At 43.8% G+C, this 16,143-nt stretch overlaps 1 protein-coding gene across 4 annotated transcripts in view; it reads right to left on the minus strand.

Annotated features, from left to right (window-relative positions):
• LOC120945491 (myomegalin-like) overlaps window positions 1–16,143 on the minus strand; it is a 416,745-nt gene that overhangs the window by 44,624 nt on the left and 355,978 nt on the right. For 3 of the 4 annotated variants that reach the window (XM_040359668.1, XM_040359666.1, XM_040359665.1), the window contains one exon: window positions 13,945–14,088. The exons of the other annotated variant lie outside the window; for it this stretch is intronic. In XM_040359668.1, the coding sequence (XP_040215602.1) occupies window positions 13,945–14,088 (144 nt within the window). The remainder of the gene's footprint in view (window positions 1–13,944; window positions 14,089–16,143) is intronic. 4 annotated transcript variants of the gene reach the window in all.

The raw sequence follows: 16,143 nt of genomic DNA on the forward strand, positions 1-16,143 counted from the left end.
ATTTTATAGTACAAGCCAATCACCTCACAAATAAATTCTTGGAAAAGGGTTATTCGGCAGAGACATTGCAAAAAGTGTGTTCACAGGTAGCCGGGATGAACAGACAATCTTTGCTGATTACCAAACCAAAAAAAGAGTTAAAAAATGAGGTAGCCTTTATTTCTGGATTTCATAGGCAGTATAGGCAAGTTGAAGCAATTTTCAAGCAACACTGGCCTATTCTTATGAAAGACAGAGATCTTACAACGTCCATTTCCAGTGTGCCAAAATGTATTTATAGGAGAGCCCCGGGTCTCAAAAACAGAATAGCCCACAATGTACCAGATCTGCCGAAGAAACTTGTGATCTTTTTGGATGGATCGGGGTTTCATCATTGCACCCGGTGCAAGGCATGCAAAACCACTCGTAAATCAGGTGACAGCAAAAAAATCACACAGTTCAATCCATTCAGATCAAGCCTCTCATCACATGTGGGTCTGATCATGTCACCTACGTATTGGAGTGCCCTTTTTCACTCCAGTACGTAGGGAGGACTACACGTCAACGTAGAATTAGAATTAATGAGCATTTAGCAAATATTAAAAAAAGTTTTCCAAACCATAGCGTGTCAAGGCATTTTGCTAGTCACCATGATAGTGACCCTAGCCTATGCACATTCTATGGAATTGATAAAGTAAATAAGCATTGGCGGGGAACACATATGACCCAGAGTGTTTCACAAAATGAGATGAAGTGGGTGCATAGACTACGAACGATACAGCCCCGTGGCCTAAACATCGAATTGGATCTGAATTGCTTTCTGACTAATGATTGAGGTTGTAGGCTTCAGATCCAGTCCACAACATTATATTCCCTTATTATTTTTAATATTTAGTTATCTGTGGGGTAACGCCTTAAGAATGCCCCATGATTGGGGTTAAGCCATATGGGGTCCCAGGAAAACATATTTGTTACAAGGGGGTGTGGGAATGCCAGTCAGGGGATTTAATCTCCATTTGCATATATTTCTTTGATTTTTTTTATAGGAATTTATCTTTTTTAAATTTATTATTAGTACTCAGATAGGACTAATATTTTGATATATATTTTTGTGTATCAATACTTTTCACTTTTAGTAAGTAAGGTAGGATTAAAAAACATTCAGAGATGTTAATTATTATTTGGGATGGGAAGGGTGACACCATGGGAGAGTCAATTAGACCTGTGTGTCACTGTGTTCAATCCTGATATACAACACCGGAGATTGTAGTGCACATCTAGAGGGAAGCAAGGGTGGCAATGTTTCCGCTTTATTGTTTCTGCACTCCGTGGTTGTCCTTTCTAAATAGAGATGTTTTAAATGTGTTTTTTATATTGTAAATTCATTATCCAATTGATTTGTTTGCCTGTATTTTAATTATGGCGCCCAGTTATTCAGTGAGCTGATTGGCACTGAGGCTGCATCTCAATTGGTCTTCCCCGTCTGGAACCAATGAGTAGTCTGTTGTGACTACAAATACCATGATGCCTTGTGACCAGGTACACCCCCTGAAGACGTTAACCAATGAAACGTATGTCGGCGTCGGTACCTGGTCATGTGACGTCCTCTCCGACCTGTGGAGCTAGCAGCCGGGAACCTGTACGCCTGCTACGGAGGTAGCAACGGATCCAGACGCCCCAATACTAACCGCGATTACAGCGGTGACTTGTCTGCAGTTAAAGTAAGGGGCCATTTGGCTTTTCCGTTTGTTTTATAATTTTAAAATAAATCAGTATTACTCTATTGGATTTCTCTTCGGTTTTTTCATATATCCTGCCTGGAACGCCGGGAGCAAGGTTACACAAGTTATTATCCTGTCAGCATGTGTGCAGGCACAATCCTGCTAAAGCTCTATTTGACTATCTTTTTTATTAAAGTAGTCAAATATTTCTGGTAAGCGCATCCATTTTCCTCAGCACGTTTTTGGGTGAAAGAAGAAATATCTAAGTGCGGTGGTGGCATTTTCACTTAAATCAAGATTACAGCGGTTAAGAAGAGAGGATCACTAACTTTACTGCACTTAATATTGGGACTTTATGTCATAGAGACACTTCATGCAAATTGCTATAATTTTAGCATTATAAATACTATTTATGATTGTTTCTTAGCATATATTGAAGTTTTTATAATTTCATTTTTTCCAGTACTATAGGGGATACATTTCTATTTTGTGTTACTTGTAGTTTAGCGCCCTCTATACACACCTATATATATTGCAATCACTAATTGCCTTCGAGGAGCAGCTTTTTTTAATTTACATTACTAATTGGATCACCTTCGTCTATACCCCCCAGTTACCCAGATGCTGGATCTGTGAAGCCACAAAGTAACGGGCATGCGGAACTGCCATGCCCCCTTGATCTTTAGCTAGCTGTAATGTGGAGAGGCTTATTCACACCACTTTGTAGCCCCAAATCAAGTCTCTAAACTGCGCATCAATCTGGGTAAACCATTTATGCGGCACCCAGATTGGGGTGTTGTGAAAAATGTAGAGGAGCTGCGGGGCCCACACCATCTTAATAAGATTAGCTCTCATTGTTACTGAAAGAGGGAGTTTCGTCCAAGCCAAACACTTTGCTCTGAATTTATGAAGTAACGGTGCCAAGTTCAGAGAGAGATATTGGGTCGGATCCAAAGTCACCTGGATTCCCAAGTATCTAAATTCGTTTACCACTAATATGTCTTTGGCACAGTCAGGTAAGGGGTTAGTCAGGGGGTCCAATGGCATAAGTATTGACTTGTTCCAGTTAATGCTGAAACCCGATAGGCCTCCGAAGTCCGCGATCAACGTCATCACATTCCTCAGAGAAACATCAGTATCTCCTAGATAGATTAAGGTGTCATCCGCAAACAGAGAAATTACGTCTTGCCTTGCTCCCCTGTTAAAACCAGTAATAACCGGTGAGGCTCTAATGTGTATCACAAGAGGCTCTAAAGCCAGGGCAAACAACAGGGGCAAATGCTGGCACCCCTGCCGTGTACCCCGAAAAAGTCGGAAGGAGTCCGAAACCTCCCCATTAATTCTCATTCTTGCTAGTGGTGAACTGTATAGCAGTTGAACCCATTTTAGAAAAGATGAACCCACCCCAAATCTACTCAATACTTCCCATAAATAGGGCCATTTAACACTATTGAACGCTCTAGCCGCATCCAAGGAGAAGATGGCCCTATTGCCCGGATTATCAATGGGTACCTGCATATTAAGAAACAATCTGCGTAAGTTTTGAGAGGTGGACCTGGTTGGTATAAAGCCAGACTGATCCCTATGCACCACACGATGGATGCACTTGGACAATCTAGTGGCTAGAACCCTGGCCAAGAGCTTAACATCGTACGTCAGTAGGGAGATAGGTCTGTATCAATCCGGGGAAAGAGGATCCTTCCCAGGATTCAATAGAACCACTATCAGCGCGTCATTCATAGAAGGGGGTAGCGTTCCAGTAGCAAAGGCCGTATTATATATTTTCAAAAGAATAGGAATAAGTTGGTCAGAATAGCGACTATAAACCTTGAATGGAAGGCCATCAGCCCCTGGCGCCCACCCACTCTGAACATGCGCCAGTGCTTCCAGGAGTTCCTCCTTGTTCAAAGGGGCATTAAGCATTATCACATCCGAGGCAAGTAAACTCGGTATAGGGTATCTATCCAGGAAGGAGTGAAGCTCCTCAGAGGGTTGGACCTTAGACGTGTAAACATCTTGACAAAAACTTGGTAAAACACTCCGTAATGGACTGTGTGGAGTGACACACCCCCCCACTAGCATCTGTCACGTCCACAATATGCGAAGGGGGCTGCTGCGACCTGGCCAGTAGTGCCAGCATATGGCCTGTATTCTCCCCCTCCTCAAAATGCTTTTGTTGCAAAAAGAACCGTTTGTTTTCTGCTAATTGAAGGGATAGATCCTTGAGCGTGGATCGAGATGCCAGCCACCTTCGTTTGTTAGAATCTGTAGGGTCAGTCACATAATCCGTCTCAGAGCAGTGGGCCTCATCCAAGACCTGCATCTCCCATTCCTTAGTATTAGATTTAATACGGGATATAACTTTAATAAATTGACCTTGCATGTAGGCTTTAGCCGCATCCCGTACTGTCTGCAAATCAGTCAAGCCCATGTTGTCTCTAAAGAACTCAGTGAGGAGTAAAGGAATGATCTGAGGTATGCCTCGGGTGATATTGGGACAATTTCACCAAGGGCAGCAGGAGATCATTGCCCAAGCCCAGATCTATCCTCGATAAGCCCCCCACAGAGGCCGATTGGCATGAAAATACTTTGGCGTCAGGGTTATGCATTCTCCACACATCTGTGAGGCCCAGCTCCCCCATGAGGCGAGCAAAAGGTGTGGGACCCTGTCCCCCTTGTGCATCTGCACCCACACCAGGCCTAAACTTGTCCTTCTCATAGTCGAGATAGTTGTTAAAGTCTCCTAGAAGCAATACAGGGACCCCCGGAAAATGTGACATAAAATCAGCCAAAATTCTTAGGAGACTAGACGAGAATGGGGGAGGGATATAGATTCCTGCTAATACACACTTCATCCCTAGAAGGGAACAAAAAAGAAAAACATATCTGCCTTCTGGATCAATCTTAGCATCTATATAAGAGTATTGAGTACCCCTACAAATCAGGACACTCACCCCCCTTGAGTACACCGTATGAGTAGCATGGTATTGATGACAAAATTGTTGGGCTGCAAATTTTGGAGTGGTCCCTGGAGGAAGGTGCGTCTCCTGCAAGCAAATTACATCAGCTCCCAACCTCTTGATTGTGCGTAGCACGGCCAAACGTTTAACCAGATTATTTAGACCCCTGACATTCCATGAGAGACATCTCATGGACCTTTCCGGGGGCAACAGTGGAAGCGCACAAAAGTGTCTTAGAAACTTCTCAACAGCAAAAATAGAGGCCAGAGTAACCAAAGCGAACAAAATCCGCCTTAGCATAGTTAGCGTGGAAATAGCAAACTTGGTGTGTAAAAGCTATATGTGTCATGGGACAACCGGACGCCTCCCAGATCAACTGCTCTTCTCGATCCAACCATTGTGCGGTAGCCACCGGGGAATCAAAAAATTTCACAGAGCCAAACACCTCCACTCGAAGACAGGCAGGATACAGCATGGCATATTTCAAATCAAGATCACGCAGACGTCATTTAACATCTATAAACTTGCTTCTCTTTTTCTGTATCTCCGCAGAAAAATCTGTGAACAGGGATACTTGTCAATCTTAGCGTTGTCAATCTTCAGGGCAGCCGGTTTAATTCTAGCATTATGGAGCATAGCATCTCTGTCCCTATAGTGCAGCAGCTTAAACAGGAATGGACGTGGAGGTGCTCCGGGCGGTGGTGGCCTAGCAGGCACCCTGTGTGCGCGTTCCACAGAAAACATGGGGGAGACCGCTTCCCTCCCAAACACGGCAACCAGCCATTTCTCAATGAACTCCACAGGGTTCTTCCCCTACATTTTTTCCGGCAAACCTATCGCTCTCACATTATTTCTTCTCATCCTGTTTTACAAATCTTCCAAACGGGATGAATGCTGATCAAGTAGGTGATTGTTATAGGTGAGATCCCTCTGCATAGGCCCCATATCATCCTCAATGGTGCTCACCCTTTCCTCCAGAGCAGAAGTCCTTTCCCTTATCTTTTGGGCATCTTGCCGCAGGAATGACATTTCAGACTTTATCCCCTTTACTTCTGTGGTGAGAGCTGCAATGGACATATTGCAGGAAGTCACTGCTGCAAATATATCTCGCAGCGTGGGTTCCCCATCTATACTAGGACTCACTGAGGCTTGAGGCCTATCAGACCCCGGGGTAGGAGTACTCACTGCATCCCACACTAGGCCAGGGGCACCGTATTATCCGCCTCAGACACCCCTCCGGAGTGCTGGAGGACGCCACCGGTTCCTTTGCGAGCGGTTTGGAAAACTATTTTTCTGCAGCCTCTTTGTGCTTCTCCTTGGCTGTGCGGCCTGCATAGGCGCCATTTTGGGACATGAGGTCTGCAGGCTTGTTCAGAAGCTGGCGTTTAGCAGAGGACATCACGGGACGATTGAGCTAGGCAAGGTAGGTAATTGTTCCCGGGACCTTACGACACCCACCAGAGTCTATTAAGGGAATTAGATTCCTTTTCCACAGGATTAAAGATCGGATTATCGGCGGAGCTCACTTCAGTCGCGTCCAGCTACATCCGCTGCCTGGCCACGCCCCCAAACTGGCCCTTTGTTTAAAAAGTTTGGAGACCCCGGGTCTATCACATAAAATCCCAATAAAATACATTTATGTTTTTTGGTTGCAACATGACAAAATGTGGAAAATTTCAAGGTCTATGAATACTTTTTCAAGGCACTGGGGTAGATTCACAGAGAATTTACGCCAGCTTAAATTCAAATCTGCGCCGGCGTATCTACTTTCTGTATTCAGAAAGCTAGATACGCCGACTTTAGCCTAAGATACGTCTGGCATAAGTCTCTTACGCCGTCGTATCTTAGGGTGCATTCTGACGCTGGCCGCTAGGGGCGCTTCCGTTGTTGTCGGCGTAGAATATGCTAATTTCCTAGATACGCCGATTCACAAACGTACGTGCGCCCGGCGTTCGTTTTTAGCGTCTTTGCGTTAAGGCTTTTTCGGCGTAATGTTGTTCCTCTATTAGGAGGCGCAGCCAATGTTAAGTATGAATGTCGTTCCCGCTTCGAAATATGAATTTTTTACGTTGTTTGCGTAAGTCGTTCGCGAATAGGGCTGGACGTAATTTACGTTCACGTCGAAACCAATACCTCGTTGCGCCGTACTTGGAAGCAATGCACACTGGGATATGTACACAAAACGTCAATCACGTCAGGTAATCATAAATGTACATAAAACACGCCCCCCTTCCACATTTGAATTACGCACGCTTACGCCGGCCCCTTTTACGCTACGCCGCCGCAACTTACGGAGCAAGTGCTTTGTGAATACAGCACTTGCTCCTGTAAGTTACGGCGGCGTAGCGTAAAGACGATACGCTGCGCCGCTGTATCATTGCGCGCCCCTACCTGAATCTACCCCATTGTATATAAGATTGTTTGTAGACTTTCACACAGACTAAATAATATACACTGAATTGGGTTATTTTTTACCAAAGAAATGGACCTGACTACATTTTGGCCTAAATGTATGAAGAAAGATTATTTGTTTGCAAAATTTTATAACAGGAATTAGGATAAACTTGTGTATTTTTTTGTTTATACAGTAAAAAACCCAGTGGTGATTGAATACCATCAAAATAAAGCTTTATTTGTGTGGAAAAGAGTTATGTAAATTTATTTGGGTAAAGTGTTGCATGACCGAGCAATTGCCAGGTAAAGTAGCTCAGAGCTGATTAGTAAAAAAATGCTCTGGTTATACGAAGGGGTAAAAACGTCCAGAGGTCAAGTGGTTAATTTTTAACATGACACAACGCTAATGCTCCTGTGTGAACAGCACTGCATGGTGCCATTGTAATTTTAACCGGTTTAATACCGCCTTCCGCACATTTATTGTGGCCCGGCTGCACGAAACAATGTACCTGTACGTCGTTTCGTGCAGTAGCTCTGGGGGGCGGGTGTGCTAGTGGGGGGCGTGATCGTGGGCTGATGTCAGCCGGCCACCTGTTCCCGGAAGTGTAAATGTAAACCAGGCAGATCGATATTCTGTCAGTGGGAAAGAGAGAGATCTTGTGTTTCTGCTAAGCAGGAACACGGATCTCTTTCTTTGCCCAGTCAAACCATCCCCCACACAGTTAGAAAGCAACCCCTAGGAACACATTTAACCCGTCGATTGCCACTGGTGTTAAACCTTTCCCTTCCAGTGTCATTAGTACAGTAACAGTGTAGATTTTTAGCACTGATCACTGTATTAGTGTCACTGGTCCCCAAAAATGTGTCAAAAGTGTCAGCTAGGTGTCCGATTTTGTCCGGCGCAATGTCGCAGTCCTGCTAAAAATCACTGATCGCCATTACTGGTTAAATAAATAAATAAATTCCATAAAAATATCCCATCCATTGTAGCCACTGTAACATTTGCGCAAAACAAAAAATATACACTTATTGGGATTTAAAAACAAAAAAACATGTAGCTGAATACATATTGTCCTAAATTGATGAAGAAATTTGATTTAAAAAAAAAAAAAAATTGTATTATAGCAGAAAGTAAAAAATATACAATTTTTTTTTCAAAATTTACACTTTTTTTTTGTTTGTTTATAGCGCCAAAAAATAAAAAACGCAGAGGTGATCAAATACTACCAAAAAAAGCTCTATTTCTTAAAAAAAAAAAAAAAAAAAAATTTATTTGGGTACGGCATCACACGACCATGCAATTATCAGTTAAAATAATAGTGCCGGCCTGCATCCCTATGTTATGGAAGTCCCCCCCCATCCACCGACCGTAGCCTCATGGCCTAAAAAAGTAGATGAAATAGGTAGGTTGGAAGACCTGGTCCTAACCAGCCAAAACAGACAAGAGAGGTACACCAAAACCTGGCAGCATTGGAATTTCCTTAAATACTCCACTGAAGGGCAACTCCTGAGAGGAGCCGTGCCGACACCCTGGGAGCCTGATTGGATCCGATTCCATCCCGCTCTCCTTCATTTAATCTTCATTAAATCCCCATTAGTGCTTTGCTACCTCTGACTATTTCGTCCATAACACACAGATAGACTACACGGGTGAGAGCCTAGGCCCATGTCCCCTTTTTTCTGAGCGTCCCTCCTCCCCCATCTTTTTTCCTATCTTGGGCAGTTACGCCTACTTATTTCTATTTTCTATTCCAGGTAAACTAAAAACCTTTGATGAAAAAGAGGGAGCTGGGCCCGCTGGGCCGCAGTACTTTGGCTGATACCTGCCATCCACAAGGGGCAGCCACAAGAAGAGGCGAATACGCCAAGCTCCGCATAGGGAACTCCCCGGCACAGAGATCTGATCAAGGAAACGGTGACACTGGATCTTGTTCTGTGGGGATATTTTATGTGGGTGGAAGTGGGTGGATGCTGCTGTTGAACTATTCCTGCATATGTAACCTACCATGGTGGATGTTTTGTTGTATTGTTATCATGGTACTGTTGTTGCTGTGGTGCATGTGGACCAGTTTCCCTGACATAAAAACAAATAAAATAAATAAAAATAATGCAGTGCCCTATCGCAAAAAATGGCTTGGTCAAGGGGGTAAAACCTTCCGGGGCTGAAGTTAAAAGAAAGACAAAAAGAACACATGTAAATAATGTAAATATCAAAATATTTAATCGTTCTAAGAACAAAACTTCTTTATTAACCACTTGAATACCGGCCGCATGTAAAATGACGGCTTCACAGTGGCTCTGGAAACTCAACAGAACGTCAATTGACGTCCTGGATTCCTCCGGCCACTGGGGGGCGCGCGAGCACGCGCGCGCCTCGCGTGTCCCCGAGATGCCGATGCGCGTGCCTGGCGGTCGCGATGTCCGCCAGGCTTCCCACGATCAGCAGTGACAGAGCAGGGACGTGGAGCTCTGTGTGTAAACACAGAGCTCCACGTCCTGTCAGGGGACAGAGGAGACCGATCTGTGTCTCTTGTACATAGGGACACAGATCGGTTACCTCCCCCAGTCACCCCCCTTCCCCCACAGTTAGAACACACCCAGGCTACACATTTAACCCCTTCCTCACCCCCTAGTGTTAACCCCTTCAATGCCAGTCACATTTATACAGTAATTAGTGCATATTTATAGCACTGATCGCAGTATAAATGTGAATGGCGCCAAAAATGTGTCAAAAGTGTCCGATGTGTCCGCCATAATGTCGCAGTCCCAATAAAAAAATCGCAGATCGCCGCCATTACTAGTAAAAAAAATAAAAATAAAAAAAATAATATAATAATAATTCTGTCCCATATTTTGTAAGCGCTTATTGCGATTTTTTTTTTTTTATTATTATTTTTTTTTTACCAAAAATATGTAGAAGAATACGTATCGACCTAAACTGATAAAAAAAATTTTTGAAAAAAAAAATTTGGCTATGTATTATAGCAACAAGTAAAAAATATTGATTTTTTTTTCAAAATTGTTGCTTTTTTTGTTTCATAGCGCAAAAAATAAAAACCGCAGAGGTGATCAAATACCACCAAAAGAAAGCTCTATTTGTGGGGAAAAAAGGACCCCAATTTTGTTTGGAAGCCACGTCGCACGACCGCGCAATTGTCAGTTAAAGCGACGCAGTGCCGGAAGCTGAAATTTCACCTGGTCAGGAGGGGGGTATATGTGCCCGGTATGGAAGTGGTTAAATGGGTTGTAAAGGTAAAAAATGTTTTCCCTAAATAGCTTCAGGGCCGATCTGCCCTATAGGCTCACTATGCAAGCCACTAAGGGCCCCACAAAGCTGCGGAGGGCCCCCCCAAATTACTAGAGGCTCCGCCTGGTGAGAAGTAATTTTTGGCCCCTCACCCCGCTTCTCAACTCGCTGGCTGCATGGGAGAAGAGGTAAGAAGCCAGCACCCCCTGCTTCTCACTTTAATGTAAGATGTCACTTCCAAACACCCCCTCAACCCCGCTTCTGAACTTTAATCCTTAATGTGACATGTCACTGTCAGCCCCCCCCCCCCCCGCTTCTCAACTTTAATTAATGTGACATGTCATTTTCGGCAGATTCCTACCACCCCCTCCCCCCACTTTTTAACTTTAATGTGACATGTAATTTTGCTTAGGGCCCCAGGGAGGTCAGGATCGGCACTGAATAGCTTCCTTTACCCTAGTGCAGTCCTCCTTCACTTACCTCATCCTTCGATTTTGCTTTTAAATGTCCTTATTTCCCTTGAGAAATCCTCACTTCCTGTTCTTCTGTCTGTAACTACACGCAGTAATGCAAAGCTTTCTCCCTGGTGTGGAGGGAGAAAGCCTCCTGAGGGGGAGGGGGCGAGCAGGATGGTCAGGATGCCCACTAACACAGCTCCTTTTTAGCAAAGCCTTGCATTACTGTGTGTAGTTACAGACAGAACAACAGGAAGTGAGGATTTCTCAAAAGAAATAAGGACATTTTAAAGCAAAATGGAAGGATGGGGTAAGTGAAGGAGGACTGCACTAAAGTAAAGGAAGCTATTTAGGGATTTTTTTTTTTACCTTTACAACCCCTTTAATGGTCTCATATAGGGAAGGTATCATGATAATATATCTGAAGCAATTAAGTAATATCTAGAAAGAACCAAAAGAAGAATTCATGGGATTTTGGTGGTGGGGAAACCTCCCCACCTTTTGCCGCGTACACACGACCGGTTTTTCCGTCGGAATAAACTCAGGCGGATTTTTCTAACAGAATTCCGCTCAAGCTGTCTTGCATACACATGGACACACCAAATTCTGACTGTCAAAAACACAGTGACGTACAACACTACGACGAGCCTAGAAAAATGAAGTTCAATGCTTCCGAGCATTCGTCATATTGTTTCCGAGCATGCGTGTTTTTTTCCTCCGTCGGAACTCCATACAGACAAAGGGAATTTCTGATAGAAAAAAGAACATGTTCTCTTTCTAAGTCCGTCAGAATTTCCGACGGAAAAATGTCTGTGTGTACGCGGCATTAGACAAACATATTATACAAAAGCATTCATTTTGTATTTATGTTTGTCTAAGGTTTCATCTATGGGGAGGTTTCCACACCACCAAAATCCCATGCATTCTAATGATGGGGTATCGACCCCTTAAAATGCATATTCATATACAGCATCATCCTCCCCATGATAATCAAGATAAAATATGCAAAATTAAATTAAGTTTAAAGGCGGAAACTTTTTTTATCTTAATGCATTCTATGCATTAAGATAAAAAAATTCTGTGTTTAGCAGCCCCCCACCCAGCACCCCCTAATTACCTACCTAAGCCCTTCTCTCTCCAGTGATGTCTACGATCCCCTCAGCCATCCAGTACACTCCTCCTGATTGGCTGGGACAGAGCAGAGGAGCTATTAGTTCCCACGGCTGTCAGTCAGCCAATCAGGGGAGAGAGGGGTGGGGCCAGGTCAGGGCTCCGTGTCTGAATGGATACACGGAGCTCTGACTCAGCTTGGGTGACCCCTGTAGCAAGCTGCTGGCTGAGGGGCACTCAAAGGTGGCAGGATCTAAGAGCATCGAAGAGGGACACAAGAAGAAGAGGATCCGGGCTGCTCTGTGCAAAACCAACTGCACAGAGTAAGTATAATATGTTTGTTATTTAAAAAAAAAATAGCTTTTGCAAACACTTTAAATGCACAAACTAGGAGGAAAGGTGATCATATAATCCAGACACGTTTCAAAATTATAACTTCCTCTAGGGCAGAGGGTGTTGTTGGATATGGTGGAATAAATCCCCTAGAGAGGGGGGAGTATGTACTCTGAGCTGATAAGGACCTCAAAGGCCTGGGAGAGGAACATGGCTCAGGCCTCCATTTCCCTGGATGGATAAATAATAATATACTAACAACTTTTAAAAGAAAACATCCTTTAAATGACCCACTGTATAATTCAACTTCATCCACCAAAGGGGAGAAGAGAGGAGATAGGGGAGCAAGGCCCACCATCTTCTGACTCCTATGTAGTTGGCCACAGTGAGTGCCAACCAAACAGCGGCAGCGTTCTAAAATTTTCACCATAGATACAATTTAAGTTTTATGTTTTGCAGTACAAAATAACAAATGATCTGAAACTGTTTAAGCCTGGTGGTATATGTTTAAACGACATTTGAAAATAAACTCTGTTCAAAATAAACTCGCTGCAACATTTGAATCCTCTATCTATATATTGGTAGGACCCAAATTGCACACACCTAGTATTTGGTTGGTGCAGTATTATGCATACTGTAAGTATGTACAGTATATATTTCTTGGGCTAAGCTATCACAAGTTTAACCACTTCAATACCATGCACTTTCGCCCCTTCCTACCCAGGACAATTTTCAGCTTTCAGCGCTGTCGCACTTTGAATAACAATTGCGCTGTCATTCAACACTGTACCCAAACTAAATTTTTATAATTTTCTTCCCACAAATAGAGCTTTCTTTTGGTGGTATTTGATCACTGCTTAGTTTTTTCTTTTTTGCTAAACAAACTAAAAAAGACCCACATTTTTGAAAAAAATATATTTTCTCAGTTTCTGTCATAAAATGTTGTTTTCCCCTTCACTGATGGGCACTAATAAGGCGGCACTGATGGGCACTGATGAGGCGGCACTGATGGGCACTGTTGAGGCGGCACTGATAAGGTGGCAATGATAGGCACTAATGAGGAGGCACTGATATGTAGAATTGATGGGCACCAATAGGCGGCAATGATAGGCGGCACTGATGGGCACTGACATGCGGCATGATAGGCACTGACAGGTAGCATGATGGGAACTGACAGGTGACGCTGATGGGCACTGACAGGCGCCTATGATGGGCACTGACAGGTGGCACTGATAGGTGGTACTGATTGGCACTGATGGACAGCACTGATGATGAGGTACTGATGTGTTATCGACAGGTGTTACTGCTGGGCACTGATTGGCACTGTAATGGGCACTGATTGGCACTGTGGTGGGCACTGTGAGTCTTTTTATTATGGGGACACTGTGGGCATTTATTAGCATGTGATTGGCACATCTGAGGGGGCTGTGCTGTGCTCATAATCAATGTGCTGATTATCAGCACAGACCCCCCCCCTCTGACAGGAAGAACCGCAGATCGGCTCTCCCTGTCAGCGCGAACCAAAGAAATGCTGTTTACCAGCACTTCCTAGTTCACGCGATGCTCAGCTGTGATTGGTCACAGCTGATCATGTGGTAAGAAGCCTCAGTCAGGATAACAGAGCCACTCCCCGGATGTCAATATGCTATTAACCAGGCGGGAAGTGGTTAAGGACCTAAAACCTTCTGATTTCATTGTATTTGCTTCCTAAAATAGACTTTGTTACATACAAGGAAGTTACTTACCTCCTTTATTTGTAAAGGATTGACTTGTGTCTTCGGTAGACTCTCTATCCAAAACATACTAAGTAGGGAATGTGAGTCATGTAGAATATTTTGCAGGATTCTAGTAGTAGAAATCACTTTCTGGATACGTCCACATTCCATACCCTACAGGTAAAGCAAAATGTTGTATTAGTATTATGGTATTATTTAGTGGGACTAATTTTTGTACGGATTAGAGTTCTACTGTACAAGTTTTAACTTTACATTTTTGTTGCAATTGTGCATTGTAGATCTCTACATTTGTTAAAGGAACTATGGATGAGTAAACAGATTTGTGTGAGCCAGGCTACATTTATACTTCTGCATTGCGGTAACATGTATATTACCATATGCTTTACCACCATGTATGGCAACACATGACACCCTAAAACATCTTAGGCCCCATACACACGAGAGGATTTATCCGCAGATACGGTCCAGCGGACCGTATCCGCGGATAAATCCTCTCGAGGATTTCAGAAGATTTCTATGCGATGGCGTGTACACACCATCGCATTGAAATCCGCGCTGAAATCCTCTGGCGATGACGTGTTGCGCCGTCGCCGCTATTATGACGCGGCGACGGGCGCGACGCTGTCATATAAGGAATTCCACGCATGCGTCAAATCATTACGTCGCGTGCGGGGAATCCCTTTGGACGGATGGATCCGGTAAGTCTGTACAGACGAGCGGATCCATCCGTTGGAATGGATTCCAGCAGATGGATTTGTTGTGCATGTCAGCAAATATCCGATCTGCTGGAATCCATCCCAGAGGAGATTTCTCCGCGGAAACAGATCCGCTGGCGTGTACACACCATAGGATCTATCCGCAGAAACCCATTTTGCTGGGATTTATCTGCGGATGGATTCTATCGTGTGTATGGGGCCTTATAGTTCACCACAATGCATAGTAATGCTGTCAAACGGTCAAAAGGTTTGGAAACCATAACTAGACTGGAAAATGTGTAGGAATAGAGTTTGATAGAACAAAGAACAATTTGAAAAGGGCTACTGGAAAAAAAATGAAGTAGAAAATGTGAAATTACATTATGAGAATTATAACTTCTTGTGGATTCCACTGAAAAGCAATGAATGAGATACAGTATATAGGCAGCACTTAGTCTCATGTTGGATTACCACATTAACCACTTAAGCCCCGGACCATATTGCTGCCCAAAGACCCAAGGTGTTTTTACAGTTTGGGACTGCGTCGCTTTAACAGACAATTGCGCGATCGTGCGACGTGGCTCCCAAACAAAATTGGCGTCCTTTTTTTCCCACAAATAGAGCTTTCTTTTGGTGGTATTTGATCACCTCGGCGGTTTTTATCTTTTGCGCTATAAACAAAAATAGAGCGACAATTTTGAAAAAAATGCAATATTTTTTACTTTTTAGCTATAATAAATAGCCCCCAAAAACATATATAAAAAAATATTTTTTCCTCAGTTTAGGCCGATACGTATTCTTCTACCTATTTTTGGTAAAAAAAATCGCAATAAGCGTTTATCGATTGGTTTGCGCAAATGTATAGCGTTTACAAAATAGGGGATAGTGTTATTCATTTTTATATTTTTTTTTTTTTTTTACTACTAATGGCGGCGATCAAGCGATTTTTGTTTCGTGGACTGCGACATTAGGCGGACACTTCGGCAATTTTGACACATTTTTGGGATTTTTTGTCATTTTCTCAGCAAAAATGCATTTAAATTGCATTCTTTATTGTGAAAATGACAGTTGCAGTTTGGGAGTTAACCCTCAGGTGGCGCTGTAGGATTTTGGTGTACAAGTGTGTGTGTTTACAAACTGTAGGGGGGTGTGGCTGTAGGAATGACGTCATTGATCGTGTCTTCCCTATAAAGGGATGACGCGATCGATGCGCCGACACAGTGAAGCACGGGGAAGCCGTGTTTACACACGGCTCTCCCAGTTCTTCAGCATCCGGGGAGCGATCGCGACGGAGCGGCTATAAACACATAGCCGCCGTCTGTCCCGGATCGCTCCCCGAGGGGACCCGACTGCCGCAAGTCGCGGGGGGGGGGGTCCCGATCGGACCCCCGACCCACGTCTAGGCAGGGACGTACAGGTACGCCAATGTGCCTGTACGTGCCATTCTGCCGACGTATATGTACATGCGGCGGTCGGGAAGGGGTTAAAGAAATTGTGGGTAATCTATATATAT

The sequence above is a fragment of the Rana temporaria genome, chromosome 7, assembly GCF_905171775.1.
Source record: "Rana temporaria chromosome 7, aRanTem1.1, whole genome shotgun sequence".
Classification (NCBI taxonomy): Eukaryota; Metazoa; Chordata; class Amphibia; order Anura; family Ranidae; genus Rana; species Rana temporaria.